Source organism: Peromyscus californicus, unplaced genomic scaffold, assembly GCF_007827085.1.
Source record: "Peromyscus californicus insignis strain IS unplaced genomic scaffold, ASM782708v3 Scaffold_4__1_contigs__length_199733344, whole genome shotgun sequence".
NCBI classification, from domain to species: domain Eukaryota; kingdom Metazoa; phylum Chordata; class Mammalia; order Rodentia; family Cricetidae; genus Peromyscus; species Peromyscus californicus.
The window spans coordinates 136671743-136687886 of record NW_026294562.1 but is presented as its reverse complement, the minus strand read 5'-3'; the positions used below and the strand labels follow the sequence as shown (position 1 = coordinate 136687886).

At 42.7% G+C, this 16144-nt stretch overlaps 1 protein-coding gene across 10 annotated transcripts in view; it reads right to left on the bottom strand.

The window, feature by feature from the left end:
- Positions 1–16144, bottom strand: part of Tjp1 (tight junction protein 1) — a 255751-nt gene that overhangs the window by 71015 nt on the left and 168592 nt on the right. The window contains exon 1 of one of the 10 annotated variants that reach the window (XM_052713722.1): positions 10763–11213. The exons of the other annotated variants lie outside the window; for them this stretch is intronic. Coding sequence (XP_052569682.1) covers positions 10763–10789 — 27 coding nt within the window. The 5' untranslated portion in view covers positions 10790–11213. Of the gene's footprint in view, positions 1–10762; positions 11214–16144 lie in introns of those variants that run through there. 10 annotated transcript variants of the gene reach the window in all.

The window sequence follows — 16144 nt, the reverse complement described above, 5'->3', positions numbered from 1 at the left end:
TTGTCACTTAAAAAAAGAAACTTGAAGGAACTAGAAATCATTTTCTGAGAAGACCCAAACCAAGAGTGCCCCTACCATGACCCTTCGACCAGTTCCTTCAGCAGCTGCCTTTTTCTCCAGAAAAGAAAAAGTACAGGGAATCTTAGAGAGAAGCAAGCATCTTACAGGAGCATTTTAAAAGATCATCTAACACAACAAGGAAGGATGCAAGTGTAAAAAAAGCTAACTATTAAACTGCCGGCAGACAATAGGTATGAGTTCTAAGTGGTAGAAAGATAACATAGGGATCTTGATACTCCTGAGTTCTGACCTAGTTTCTGGGCTCAGGACAAAGCTCTTAAGGAAAAAATAAACCAATGCTAGATGGGTGAGGGATGGATGTGGGAAACATTCCAGTAAAGGAAGCAGTCCAATCAAAAGCCCAATTCCTAGTAAAATATCTGAATTTATTATATGCTATGATACTGTATTAAGCTCTGGAAATAACCAGGTACAATCAAATCTGACCATGCTTCTCCCAGAGCTTATACTCTAATGGGAGACACATATGACCCAAACACTTCCTGACTTGATATATAATCACAGGCTTAAATAAGCACTACCAAGAAAGAAAACCAGTGTCCTAAGAGGAACAGAGAAACCTGGCAGGAAGTGCATGGGAGAACTGAAGAGGGTTGGAAGAGATGCCTCAGATGTTAAGAAAGCATGCTTACAGCTCTTTCAAAGGACCAGAGTTAGGATCCAAATAGCCATCTCAAGGAGCTCACGACCATCTGGAACTCCAGCTTCAGGGGGATCTGACACCTTCTTCTGGTCTCTGTGAGCAAACCCCTCACACACACACACACACACACACACACACACACACACACACACACACACAGGCATGGACAGTTTAATAAATGAGAAGTGGAAAGCAAAGTCTGTCAACAGAGGGCAAAGAGAAAGAGAAAGATGAGGTCATTCAAGTGGACAACAACCCAGTAACAGTTTACTGACCACGTGACCGATCTCGATCTTTTACTACCTAAAGCCAGAGAACATAGAAACTAGAATGAGTGAATGTTGGGGTGTATTTTAGAAGACGTGGTAGAGAAACTAACCATAACACTTAGATTTTGAAAAGATTACTTTTACAGCTCAGAACAGCATGGACTAGAAGACACAAAGACTTAGGAGCCAGAGGACGAGGAGGCTTGCTGTGAAATGCTGTCTTCTGAACTCATAAACTCATGCCAGCTGTGGTATTTGCACAGGACCAAGCATGGGTAGGTGAGGAGCTCATGAGACTCTACCTTAGCTGAAGAGCTATTGGCTGCTGGAGGAGGGGAAGTTGTTTTTCTTGGGAGGTGTGGTCACTGGTAGGTTGTCTGTGCCTTCGCAAATACCCCCAACCTATACATACAATCAGCACTAACTGGACTCAATGAATTACAAAGGGGGTAGGGGTGGGCTGAGGGTAGGGAGATTTGGGCTGACTATGATCAAGATACTATGTGTGTGTGTGTGTGTGTAAAACTATTAAAGGACAAAAAACACTTCTTTATTTTGGAAAAATTAAATCTAAGATATTCTTTAGAAGGCTACTTTAGCACTCCAAAGAGAGTACGTGTATATGTTACATATGTGAAGAGGGAAGGTAGTAAGTGGTAGAAAATAAAGGTAGACTACAATGAAAAGATCAGACGTGCTCAACTGGTTAAAAAACTGAAAGACTTGATAATCAATCACTCACCACTAAGGTGAATATCCAAACTGAGTCATATACACTGGATTTGTAATGTACTTCAAAGCCTCTATTGCCTAATTCATCAAACCAGGCTGTAGCTCTTAACGATAATGCAAGATAGTTTTCCTAAGTATTTCAAGAGCCCAAGCACCTCTTCTGAAACTAAAAAATAACTCACTGAATTGAATCTACTTATCTACAGAATGAATTTTGTAAATAAATAAGCTCAACCGTAATTCCTACATGGCTTTCTCCAATATTAAAATGGGCTTCATTTACAATGTTTTAAAAAGATGTGTCAATCACGGTAACTTACTATGTGCTAGGTTCTCAGTGGAGTTATACAACTATCTGAGCTGGGTACTGTTTGCTTTCTACTCCTGCATGCTTTTAAATAGGTGAGACAGTAGCAAATGGCAGATAGATCCCCCAAAATTCAAAACCTAGACCCTAAACTCAGTAAGCGAAAGAAACTTAAGCTTATTCAATGACTATGTGTGTGTGTGTGTGTGTGTGTGTGTGTGTGTGTGTGTGTGTGTGTATTTATTTATTTATTTATTTTAGTTTTTCGGGACAGAGGTTTCTCTGTGTAGCTTTGGTGCCTGTCCTGGAACTCGCTCTGTAGACCAGGCTGGCCTGGAACTCACAGAGATCCACCTGGCTCTGCCTCCTGAGTGCTGGGATTAAAGGTGTGCGCCACCACCACCCGGCTGACCATATTTTTTAAGAACTTATCATACTGGACTTCTTGCTGTATAAAATCTGGCCTGCTGATAGGTACGTAGTGTTTACATGGTTTTCCACTTTATAATTAATTTATGGACATTTGCCAAATGCATTTTTATACATTAATGCTATGTTTCACAATAAGAAGATAAAAAAATTACCTGGGCTGGCTAGTTTTAAGTCAAAGCATTTATGTCAAAATCCAGATTTATAACCTGTTTTGAAAAACTGAAGATCTGGCTTGTCTGACCCCAGGAAAGGGACCAGCTGGAGCTTCAGTAGCTGCTACCTTCACTGCAGCTTGTTCCCAACAAATACAGTTGTAGGATGCTTCCAGCTTCCATGACTCATCCTACTTGTCCAGTCTAAGACTCACCTAATACATACGAATGTTCGTCTGATGCTCATTTAGAACACAGGAGCATTTAAATGTACACGTTTGAGTTATAATCAGGTGTGTGACTAACTATAGCAAATGAATTAGCCTTGGATTCTTCACCTGTAAAAGGATCCTTCACCTGTAAAAGAAATTAATAGTACCTAATAGGACTCTAAACATCAAATAAGCATATCTATGAAACACTAAGTTCAGTATATGTGAGTCAGCACTCAACATAAATGCAGAATCTATTTTCAATGCCCACTCATTTCCAATTTTACAGGCAATATAGCGTCAGTACAGTACATTTTTGTTTGATTAAATAGTCCAGTACAAATAAAAAAAATTACTGAGTAAGTCTTCTAAAGTCCTTTTCTATGATACTACTGAAAAAGATTTACATTTTGAAAGCCAGATGTTTTTGTCTAAAATACATCTACCTCTTGACTGGAGATTTCAATAGTCTTACCAGAATCAAGTAAGGGGATGCCCACTATAGATTTAAGATTTAATCATAAAATATTCTCAAAATTAAAACTAACCAAAAACGGCTCTCATACAACTGTTAGAACTCATAATAGCTGGACATTTTGTTCAGATAATTCATTTTGCACAATATTCAACCAGTACAAAACCACAACTTAACCTACGTTTTCCCCCCAAAGTCAATAAGGCAAGAAGTCTTTCTACAATAAAAGGCTACAAAGGACAAGCTAACTACAGTGGAAAGTCTTGTAATCCCTGCACTCAGGAGGCGGAGGCAGAACTGAGTTCAAAATCAGTCTGGGCCATATTAACACGTTTGAGATCAGCCTAGATGGATCAAGTTGTCCAAGATAGTCTGGAACTCCTTATATAGATGAGGATGACCTTGAGCTACTGACCCTCAGGCCTCCACCTTCCCAGAGATGGGATTACAGGCATGCATTACCACACCCACTTTATGCAGTCCTAGCGACTGAACACTGGGCTTTGTGCATGCTAGACAAGCAAGCACTCTGCCAACTGAGAGATGCACCCAGCCCCAAATTCTTTGGTTTTTACACAATGAATTACAAGTTTTAAAACGGATCATTACACTATAGAGCAGCTGAATACTATAAACTTCTGTGTTTTTGTTTTTCAAGACAGTGTTTCTCTGTGTAGTCCTGTCTGTCCTGGTATAGAACAGGCTGGCCAGCCTCCGCCTCAGAGATCAGCCTCGGAGGTCCCATGCCTTTGCCTCCCAAGTGCTAGGTTTAAAGGCATGCGCCTCCACCACCCAGTTATACTAGAAACTTCTAAAGAGCACAGAACTAAACCAAAATGTACTCAGTGTTAACAAAAACAATTAGTCATTCTTGGTATCCTTCTAAGTTCCAGATTTAAGAGATTTAATTAGCCAGCAGTGGTGGTGCACACCATTAATCCCAGCACTCAAAGACAGAGGAAGGCAGATCTCTTGAGTTCAAGGCCAGCCTGGTCTACAGAGCAAGTTCCAGGACATCCAGGGCTACACAGAGAAACCCTGTCTCAAAAACAAAAAACAAGCAACAACAAAAAGATGTAATTGGGGGGCTGGAGAGATGGCTCAACTGTTAAGAGCACTGCTGCTCTTCCAGAGGACCTGCGTGGCAGCTCACAACTGTCTGTAACTCCAGTTCCAGAGAATCCAACACCCTCCAACAGACATACATGTAAGCAAAACATCAATGCACTTAAATAAACAAAATATTTAGAGAAAAGATTTAACTATAAATATAACACATAATTCAGTCATCTGAAATTGTTTAAAAAGCTGATGTGGTAGTTCACACCAGTAACACCAGTACTTGGCAGTGGGGAGGGGAGACACTGAATTCAGGGATAACCTCAGCTACATAATGAGTCTGAGATCAATCTCAGTTTTATGAAAACTCACCTCAAAACAATAACAAAAACGTTCTTTTAAACACTAGCACCAATATCAAAACAGTGAAAACTCCTAAAAGAAGAAAAATGAGGTTTTCATTTTATTTTTTTCTGAGACAGGGTCTCTCTGTGTAGCTCTCTCTTTGGCTGTCCCGAACTCACTCTGTAGACCAGGCTGGCCTCCAACTCACAAAGATCTGACTGCCTCTGCCTCCTGAGTGCTGAGATTAAAGATGTGCACCACCACCACCACCACCTGGCTGAAAATGGAAATCTTTATCTTTGGAATGTACTCTTTTAAAAAATAAAACTTAAAAGATTTCAGCTGACTGAAACAAACTTACTTGAAACTTTGGTTCCCCGTTACTGCCCACAGAAAATATTCTTTGTGTGCATGGTAAACTCAAGTGAGTTCATGTGTCAGCCAATCGACTTTCTCGTATTCTGCCAGCACACAAACATCTTGTTCCGACACGTAACTAAAATGCACCTGAGACAAAATCTAACAACATGCTATCTTTCAAAGATTTAGTACGACAAGCACAGCAGCTCAGGGCCTATTTATACCACCAACGGTGTATTTTAAGATCCAAAGTTTGGCACCACTGGCTTTACAGTGAACTGTACAGCCAATCATTCAGAATTCAATCATTTTATCCATTTCTGGGTTATAAAATGAAACTTCTGACTCACACCCTTCATACCTACCCAAGCTTCTCACTCATTATTAAGAATTTATCTGCTCAAGAAGAAATGGAAGAGTTGGCCCATAAAGGAGCAGCAACCTGAAGCCACTCTTCTCCGCACTAAATAAATTAAGCAGCACTCTAGGTCAAAGATAGCAAAAGGTCTAGTTTTATTGTGGGCTTACAAAGGAAACGCTACTCAGAAACAGAGGAAGAGTAAGTCTGAAACTTGGTCAACTCTCCTAATGGCTAGCTCTTTCCACCAGATGAAATGCTGTCAAACTTACAAGATGTTTGGTTTTTTGTTGGTGGTGGTGGTTTTGGTTTTGTTTTTCTGTTTGTGACATTGCCTATCAAAGTTTGAAGTCGAAGACAAATTCTCGTCAAATATTTCAGGAGTATCATTCTAAACAGAAGCCCTCTTTTAATTTTAATTGACACTTGATAAAGCTCTGCTAACAACGGTTAGTTAGCAGTGCTGCCCGCTCTCCCTCACCCCCAGCTTGTCATCCATTACGAGGTGGCTCAGTGGGGACCTGCTTGGAGTGAGTGTGAATGAAGGCTTTGCAGGCCTGGAATCTTCTGCAGCTACACAGGAGGACAGATGTCACAGGAATTTAAAGCTGGACTCCTGTCTCTCAGAAGACTGAATTACTAACACATCAGAGCTAGATCAAGAAACAAAATTATATCTCCTAAATTTTTATCAAAACTATTATTTTGAGACACCCCCCCAAAAAAGATTAAAAAATAGGTTTTTTTTAAAAAGATATTTCCATAAAAGCACAGTGATCTTATTTATTCTGATTTACTCTTAACAACTATACTGAACTTACACTAGGTCTCTAAATAGAAAAGGATTAGAGAACAGGTAAGTCAGAGGTAGAATCCCAATTCTAGGATTAAAAAAAACACACACAAAACAAAACAAGCTAAGCTACTGTAATTTTCCCCTCAAAGCAAACAAGAAATACTATAAATAGCCATCACAGCCCTAAAAGTCGCAGATTGGTTCATGATCCTTAACTACTGGTGAGTGAGGCTGACACTAACACCGCAGCAGGCGAGAGGGAGCATTAAGTCTTCCTCAAATCTGAACTATCAGTCCACTGTACAAGCTCCTACCATGACGACATCTACTGGGGAAAAGAGCACTGTATCAGTACGTTATGAAGCTACACAATGCAGTGAGGACTACCAGCCAATTTACATGAAGTAAAGCTTTAATGGATGGCATCTAAACTGTTGGATACAGCCACACACTTCAAAGCCTGTGTCTAAAATACTACATTCTGGTGGAAACTACTGTACAAGTGAGCAAAGGGGAGTGGGGGTGTCACTAGAACGAAGATCATAAATGGTGGCGGACTCAATACAGCGAAAATCTTAAGCTTCAAGTGAGTTTTTACTTTACTCTTGAAGTACATGAAGCAAATACTCACTGATCAGTTAAGTACCAAATTAAAACTTAACAGTTCCTCAGCAAACAATCCCTGTCCATAAAGACTGATGTAACAAGTTTTGCACATTACCTTAGATATTTTTCTGCAGTTCAGTTTCAAAAATGTTCAGCTATTGAAAAAACTCACTGTGCCTCAGTTGGTATAGATTCCCGAGAATTCTCACAATAAACAGAGTAATGGTTAAAAAAGAAAACTGTAAATCATTACTATACCCATCTACATTATTTCAGATATAGCCACAGCCGGGCGGTGATGGCGCACGCCTTTAATCCCAGCACTCAGGAGGCAGAGTCAGGCGAATCTCTGTGAGTTCAAGGCCAGCCTGGTCTCCAAAACGAGTTCTAGGAAAGGCGCAAAGCTACACAGAGAAACCCTGTCTGGAAAACCAAAAAAAAAAAAGATATAGCCACTAGGAAAAACAAAACTGTTTCTCAGATACAAACATTTCATTACACAGCAAAACACTAAGATAGCCAAGGAGGGCACAAAACGTTTACTGTTTCTTCCAAAGTGATACAACTTGAAATTCCAGAAGTCATTCAACTCCCTTCAGCCACTTTCTGTGGGTCAGCCAATGAAAATGTTCCTAATAATTACTAATACTATTTTCTTCCTTAATTAAGCATTATTTGGTAAGGCAGAGAACCATCCCCAAATTTCCGTTTTCAACTTTCAAACTGTTATCAAGTACAGTAGTAAGCAAAAACTCATTGCAAATTCAGATGCCCATCATACACATAGAAAAAGGCTTTTCCCTTTACTTGCTGAATATCATGCACAGAGAATCCCTTTTCAAACATTCATGGTTGCACTGCGCGCATGCGCATACACTTGTGCTTGTGTCTCCCTACACTTTTTTCCTAGTGTTCTGTCACTTATTTTTTCAAACACTTCAAATGTCATGAGGGGCAGGGAAGAAAGGATGGCTTAGTGGATAAAGGTGCTTGCGACTCAGATGCAAGACTGACCAACGCCACAAAATTGTCATCCACTGGGTCACCACAGCATGTGTGTGCTCTCATCAGACACCCACAATAAATAGCAACTACAACAAAGATTCATCTGGATTTTGTTGTTGTTGCATATGCGGCAGGAAAGAAACATTTTTAAAAGAAGGTATCAATCCATCTTTGTAGCTTTATTTATTGAATAATGGATTCTTTCCCAATAATCTATATTTAGTTTGACATATATATTCATGGTTTTCCCTTTTGCTGGGCTAACTGTGCCTAGGCAAACTGTTTCCACTTCACAGCATTACTATGAGAATTGAAAGAATTACCCAGCCGGGCGGTGGTGGCGCACGCCTTTAATCCCAGCACTCGGGAGGCAGAGCCAGGCGGATCTCTGTGAGTTCGAGGCCAGTCTGGACTACCAAGTGAGTTCCAGGAAAGGCGCAAAGCTACACAGAGAAACCCTGTCTCGAAAAACCAAAAAAAAAAAAAAAAAAAAAAGAATTACCCATACAGAACTAATAGTACATATAAAAAGTCGATCACAATCACTAACAGCTGTGTGGCTCCAGTCTATTCCTGAACCAATAACCTTTAAACTACTGTGAATTTGGGGTTGGGGATTTAGCTCAGCGGTAGAGCGCTTGCCTAGCAAGCGCAAGGCCCTCGGTTCGGTCCTCAGCAAAGGAAAAAAAAGAAAAAAACAACAACTCTGAATTTATAATAAATTACATTTTCTAAAAGGACTTTCTCCCTCCATTCATTTATGTGGTAAGATAAACATCTTATCAAGCTATCATGTTTTCTATAATGTCACACTGGAATTATACTTGGAACTGCACTGCACTCAATTCGGGGACCATAGGTAAGTTCTGACTCTCATCACTCGTAGTTTTATGGCACTGTCTTTAATTTGATGTCCTCCACCTAAATTCGGGCAACAAACCATTATTTGTTGTATTTATTCTTAAGTATAGGCTTTGGAGGAAGATTTTAATGGTGTATATCAGAATTTTAAATGGACTCTTTGACATAAAAATTTCATTTTAAAAAATTTGCCATACAGTAGTAAGTGTACAGATACAAAAAAATGTAAATACAATCATATAAAGTGTACTCATTGCAATAACAATATCCTGGAAGCAAACCAAACATCTCCTCAAAAAGGCAAACCTGAGCAGCAAGAGGAAAACCACTGAACCATTACAAAAATACAGAATCAAAAGTATTGGCTTAGTCACAAGTTCTACAACTGTTGTGCTAAAAACAGAAGAGCAAGCGGCAAAATTAGTGTCTGCACAATTTTTTACCGGGTAGAAGAAAGAAAAGCACCCTATGTAAAGCACTGACAGAGCTGGGCTCTTCAGCATTTTTGATTCTCTCAGAACAATAAATGTGACTTAGGGAAACAACTGGTTAGCACTGCATTTTCCTGCTCATTTATGGTAGGTCTAGTTTTACTAAGACTTCAAAGTACGCCCCAATACAGCATCCAAGAAAATAACCCTTCAATTCCCAGCTAATCATGCAAATATTTAACTAGAAAGGCTTTACCATGTTCCATGAAAAATCTCAATATCATAATTTATGTGTAAAAACACACCTTTTAAATCACCTTGCCATAGCAAGCTATTGGAAACACTTCTCTTGTAATAACACTTTCCAAGTGTGTTGTCTTGAATAACAAGTACCAGGGCTCACACTTTGAAACAAAGTGACATTCTGTGTAATATGGCAACAAAGTCTTTCTTCCCAGGAAAGGAAGTCCCAGCAAAGGTAAATAACATGTTTTATAAGTAACAAATGCTGCACTGATTCTAACTTTTGGACCCAGTCTTAACATTTAGAAGGTTCATCAATGTACGTTCAAAAAAGATACAAACTAAACTATTCCTAAAGGAAGAATACTCCATTCCTTAAAATAATCTATTCAACTACTAACTGCTAACTACTGCCAGTCAAAAGACATGGTCCTGTTAAGAATTCAGACGCTTCCTTCATCTGCTCCCAAAGGTTATGATTAAGTATTTCAAATAGAAAAATACATAAAATCACCACTTGTTTTAAACTGTATTTTAAGTAATAAATTTTTAAGGGAGGTTTTTTTTTTCACTCATCACATTTTGTATTCCTGTCATTGCTTAAAAGAGCAAGCACTTTAAGATGTTTTAAAAGAATTAAAATGTACAAAAGAAGAGGAGTCTAACTCGTTTTTAAATTTTTTAGCTTAATGTAGTACTTAATGATATAAGACATGTTGTGTCGAGAAACACGCTTCAAAACACACGGGAAAAATGAATCGGGAAGCTGTTTTGCGCAGAATTCGCCGGGTATTTTTTGTTGTTGTTTGAATCCATCTTACTGTCCATGTGTAGGGACACTTTTGTGATACTTCTGAAAAGTTGAAATTCAAGTGTTAAGAACTTTCCCCCTTCTGTTGCCTCGCACAAATAATAAACCTCAAAATAAACCTTAGCTACTCTCGAGCTGAGTGTTTTTGCTGTCTCAAAGCTTTATCGCTGCCATGGCGCATACCGCAGCGGGTGACATCAGATCGAAACTACAGGGTTTCGCCGGGTACCAACCACTCCTCCAGAGACAGCCCCGGCGACCCACCGGCCTGCCGCAGGTGACACCCCTGGGTCTCCGCGGACACGCTCTCGGGGACCTGAGAACCCTCACCCGGGGCGACTTTCCCAGGCGCGAGACCTGTTGCACGTCGCCTCCCAGCGCGAGCCGGAGCCAGGCACCGGCAGCCGTGCACCTGCCCCGGCGGCAGGCGCGCCCCCAGCCCGCCCTCCTCCCCTCCCTCCCCGCCCCGCCACCGTCGCCCCCGGCGGCCGCCCGCGGGGAGGGCGGGGCGAGGACCCCCCGCCGGTCCCCCTGGTCCCCGCCGGCGCCCCGCCCGCAGCCCCGCCGGCCGGGAGCCCTCTCACCTTAGCGGCCGCGGCCCTGGCGGACATCTTGTCTCTCTCGGCGCCGCGCGAGGCTCCTCGGACCCGAAACTCCGCGCCGCCGGCCCGCCCGCCCGCTCCTCACGCCACCGTCCGCATAAACATCTCCCGGGGACGAGCGGGGCAGGGGCGGGGGCGGCCGGAAAGGCCCGGCCCACGGGGAGGGGATTCAAGTAGGACAAAAGTCCGGGAAGCGTCCGCCCCGCCCGGGCTTCTCCGCGGGGCACACCCGGCCGCCGGCTCGGCCTCCGCCGCCCTCGGCCCGCTCGCCGCCCCGCAGCACCGGGACCCCCGGCTTGTCCCCTCCGCCCTCGGGCGTCTCCTCAGCAGCCTGCTCCCGCACCTAACTTCCCCGGAACGCGCGGCCGCCGCGAGACGTGCCGTCGGCGGGCAGAGCCGTCGCGGGCAACTCCGGCAGCCACGCAAAACCTGCCGGACCGGGCCACTGAGCATGCCCAGCCGGCGGGGGCGGGGCCTCGGCGAGGGGCGGGGCCAGGCCGGGTCCGACCCCCGCGCGGAAGGAAAAGCTCAGCTCTCCAAGTAACTTGCTAGGCGGTTTCCGCTGCCGCGCGAACCATCCTGTTTGTTTGTTTTTTTTTTTTTTATCAAAGATCCGGCAGAATTCGCCCCCCGAGAACCACCAACCCTTGTGTGCCAAAGCTTTTCGACTCCCTACGGAGACTTGTCGACTCTCTCCTCAGCCAGCCTCCCCGCGATCAGTCCCACGCAGGAGTGTGGCAGGAAAGACGGGCCTGGCCAATACCTGACTGTGGTTTCCTTAACCTCGCAAGTAACAATGGTCACAACTGTTACCACGTGTCTGAGCATTGTTACCCTATTGAAGGGAGATGTGTTTTTGTTTAAAGTACATCAGAAGCGTTCTAGCAGGCTCAGAACTAGCCAACTGCCTTAAATAAACCAAGTTACAGATCTGGGCGCTGAGGGGAACAAGCATCCAGTGATAATCCCAGCCACTTTCTCCTGCCTCCCTAGACATTTTGGGCTATCAAGATTGCTGAGATTCTTGGCCCCTGAAGAGATAGATCAGGCTGCCCGCCTTTCTAAACCAAGCCCTCCAGCTCAAGCTGAACAGAAAAGGACATAAGTACACGCGGAACTCACCATCCAGTTCAATGGGCCACTGTGCAAAACTTAGGCCAACTGCCTTGCTGAACAGGAAAAATGGGTAGAAAATCATTTCTAGCTTCATTAATTTACACTCTGTACTGCAAAGCTCTTCACAAATATCAGAAACTTTTAGCAACATTAAATAATACCCTTAAAGTACCTAGTATAGTGCTACGATAGCCACGGAGGAAATGTGTGGAGTGGGGTGCAGCACAAACAGGGTTTTAAACAATAGTTTTTAGAATTCAACTGCATGACAAAATCAAACTTGATTCTAAGAAGTATCCGTATGCCACATAAACACCAATTAAGGTTTCAAAGCCACGCGTTTTACAACTCTGAGCTAGTTGAACTAGAACAGAACATTATGCAAACCAAACCCTATTTCTTGCCATGCATGACAACAGTTAAAGTCGTTTTTTGTTTTAGTCATATCGCATGCGATTGTTTGTTTTAAAGACAAAGTGCCCTGTGTTCTCTTAAGAAGGGTGATTAAATTTTTCCTATGAGAAGACAGCATTATAAAAAACTTAGGTGTGCTGTATTTTAGAAAGTGGTTATTGAAGGTCTTTCACATCAGTGCATTAATATTTAATAAGATATGCATTCTGCAAATGTGCCTAGAGGCCGGTAGGGTGTTTTGTGCCATAATCTTCACCTTTTCTCATTGGTCAATCTTCTATTAAGTCTTCCACAATGTAAGTTAAATGTTAGATCTCTGCAACTTGCCTCAAATCCAATATACCTGATCAATCTTATCTTTTTCATGGCTTTAAAAAAATTGAATCGAGTAAAAACATTTCACTTTCATAGTACTTTGCTTTAAAAAGTATATCAATTAAAAATGTCCAGTTAACGCAACACTTTAAAAACTTCCAATGGTATTTTGAATAACTGGATTAAATTATCTAAATTGAACTGTATAATACACTGGGTAAGTTGAACAGATACTCTTAGTATCTAAACCAAACTATATTTGTGTATCTTCTCTAAATAGCAAGGGAAATTCCCATCATTTATAGAAATGAAGATGCCATAATGACACCTATTAATTTGTATGCTAATTAAAAATTAAGAAATAAAATCATTTTAAAGAAAAACACTGTTGTCAGGAATCTAGCTCCGTCCTACAGCTTATCTGGGGGGAGGTGCTTCAACATGGAGTGGAGAGCATATAGCATAATCTCAGAGACACACCCTTAACTTCAATAAGAGTTTATCCACTGACCGAAAAAGTTTTCAAATTATACCATGACATGAATGATTACAGATAGATGTGGCTACATTTCCTCTGGGTCTAAATCAAAAGGGAGAAATGCAAGTAAGTTAGAGAATCTCACTATGAGTTTCAAGAAAGTTCAACCAAGAATTTCCCTTTGTGTACAGATTTCTCTCTGATCTAATGCAAAGGAACAGGAAACTAGAAACCACAACACTCAGAAGCACAACTTCCTGTGGGATTTCTGGTGTCTGTGGTCAGAAAGAAAGAAGCACTAAGCATGCACAGTCTTTAGAAATCTTAGAATTACTTAGTAAAACAGCCTATGAACTATAGCTATGCTTACATTTTACATTTGTTTATTTTTGTTTCCACTGTAAAAATAAAACAAACAACAACAATCTCTTTTAAAAAGGCTATTTTAATGTTGCTTTTGGTAAGAGCCGTGTGTTTACTCTTGCAAAGGAAAGAGGAAATGTTGGGCACCATAAGGCGATCTTGATAACGCAACAGAAGGGAGTAAATATATAAAAAAACAACACTATTAACAGCTGGGTACCGTCACTGCATGTTTTGACCAGACCACATCACTAAAGAGTGAATGGCTTCAGGACTTTCATATGTCACAAAGCAGAGCAATATGGGGAAGAAACTTTCTTTGACTTGTCAAGTTTCTAGAATCCTTAAACAAGCTGGGCATGGTGGTGTATGCCCTTAACCCCAGCAGAGGACAGAGGCTGGGGCAGGAGGAGCTCAGTGATTCTGAGGACAGCTTGTCTACATAGTGAGTTCCGGGACAGTCAGAGCTACACAGAGAGACCCATCTCAATCCATCCATCCATCCATCCATCCATACATACATACAGCTATCCATTCTGATCTTTAGTTTACACTTAGTTATTTCTGTGTGTGTGTGTGTGTGTGTGTGTGTGTGTGTGTGTGTGTGTGTGTGTGTGTGTTTGCTCGAGCACATGCATGTACATACCACAGCACACATATGGAAGTGAGGACAACTTGGGGGTGGGGGAGTCAGTTCTTTCCTTCCACCAACTAGGTCCAGGGATCAAACTCAGGTCATTAGGGTTGGCACTTACCTGTGGAGTCCTTTCACCAGCCCTTATTTATCTTATTTGAAAATAACATTATGAATTGTATACTTAACATATATACAACTACAATAAAATATAAAAATATTGTTAAAGCTTAATATGATTAATATTAATTGTACATATTAGTGTTTCACTGTGGCATTTCCATAAACGCATAGATTGCGCCTGTGCGGTATCTCCCCCCAGCTACCCTCTCTCATCCCTCCCTTGGTCATTTCACTTTTTGCACAGCTCATATAAACACTAAAATGGAATCTTTTTTTCATTCTCTTCAGAATAAAGAAGAATCCTTCCATACCGGGCTGTTCCAGACCATGTCTCAAAAACAAAAACGCCCCTCCCTTGGAGCTCCCCTTCCTCCAGCGGTGGCCCTTGTTCTCTTGAGGTCCTGAACGGTCCACAGACAGACTTGAGAGGCTACAGCCATGCCATGCTGTGGCAGCTGGAGGCTGCCTGGCCGGCTCTGAGCAGTGTGGTGCATTTCTTCCCGTATCCGTTGGGCCCCTTCTGAGCCCTCCTAATGGTTCACCTCTCTCCAGCCCAAGAGCCTTTGCTCCTAACCCCACTGGGAAAGGATGCTGATGAACGGAGACTCTTCCCTCCCTGTCAAGTCACTGAAAGCACCCTGAGGACCTCCTCTTCTTCTAATCCCCCCCCCACCCCACCCCCGGGCTTGGGAAGCCCACCCTGCACTCCTTTCCGCTGTCTCCATCACTTTCTTCTTCCTTTGACCAAACAATTCTACCTTAGAGTCCAAGCTTCCTCTAGTGTCTCCCATCTGACATGCAGGAACCAAACACCCACTGATACCCCCTGACCACCTTCAAAGGCTCACAACAGCGCACGTGGACAGGAGTCCAGGGCACAGGAGCCCTGTACTGGGGACGGGGTGGGGGCTTACGGTTTTGAATTGTAAGTTTCATTTGGGATCTGGATTTTGGAAATAAATGTTTCTGAGACAGCGGAAGTTGCCCTTTGGACTTTGGGCCTCCGCTGTTACATCATCCTAGGAGAGGGTCTGGGCTACCAGCTACCTCACCTCAGGAAGTCTAGGCTGTTCCTCCCCCAGCTGTGTGCCACTGCTTCAGCCTCTGGCAAGGACCTTAGCAAGATGCAGGGGCTCCTGGGTGTACAGACAAGTACATCTGGCAGCACAAGAGCCCCAGGCAGGCAGTGCCACTTCCCGTCTGATGGGCAGCTGGTGAAAGGCTCTATCTTGGTTGGAAATGAACCTCTGACCCAGCCTAGACCGAATAACCAAGCCATCTAGTGAAGGGAGTTAACATCCTCAGTATTTCCTCTTGGTAGGAGCAGCTGGCTGGTGACTCGATTTCTCCGTACCTAATGCTCAGCATGGCATTTTAAGGCCCTTGTAGAGGGGATCCCAGCAAGCCAGCAGGCCAAGCACACACAGAGGTGGGACCTGGTCCCTGTGAAGGCCAGTGTTTCTTGCATGCCTGCCAGGCCAAGACTGGTTCTATTCCTGGGCATGGGATCCCCACCAGCTCTTTCCAACCTTCCTAAGTGTGGCTGTGCTGGTCACTTCTAGTCAGTTTGAAGCATCCTCCAGGGTCAAGCCGCAAAGTCTGAATTTTATCAACTCCTCATAGGATTTACACTTAAAACTGGTATTATACAAAATGAATGGTAAAATCTGTGCTAATATTTTACATTTTAAATTTCACTTTACTTAGAATGACATTGATTAGCAAATAATTATGACAAATCATGATGGCAAGCACTGAAGGGAAAAACACCACCAGGTTTAGGCTGTAATTGACGGCTTTACTGGCACTTTTTCTTACGTGGGCAACAGGATCTGATTTTCATTTTTCATCAGCTTCCAGATACAGGTGGGGCTTATTCCACCTCTTCCTAGAGATGCTTTTTGATTGGTAGCAAGCCTCT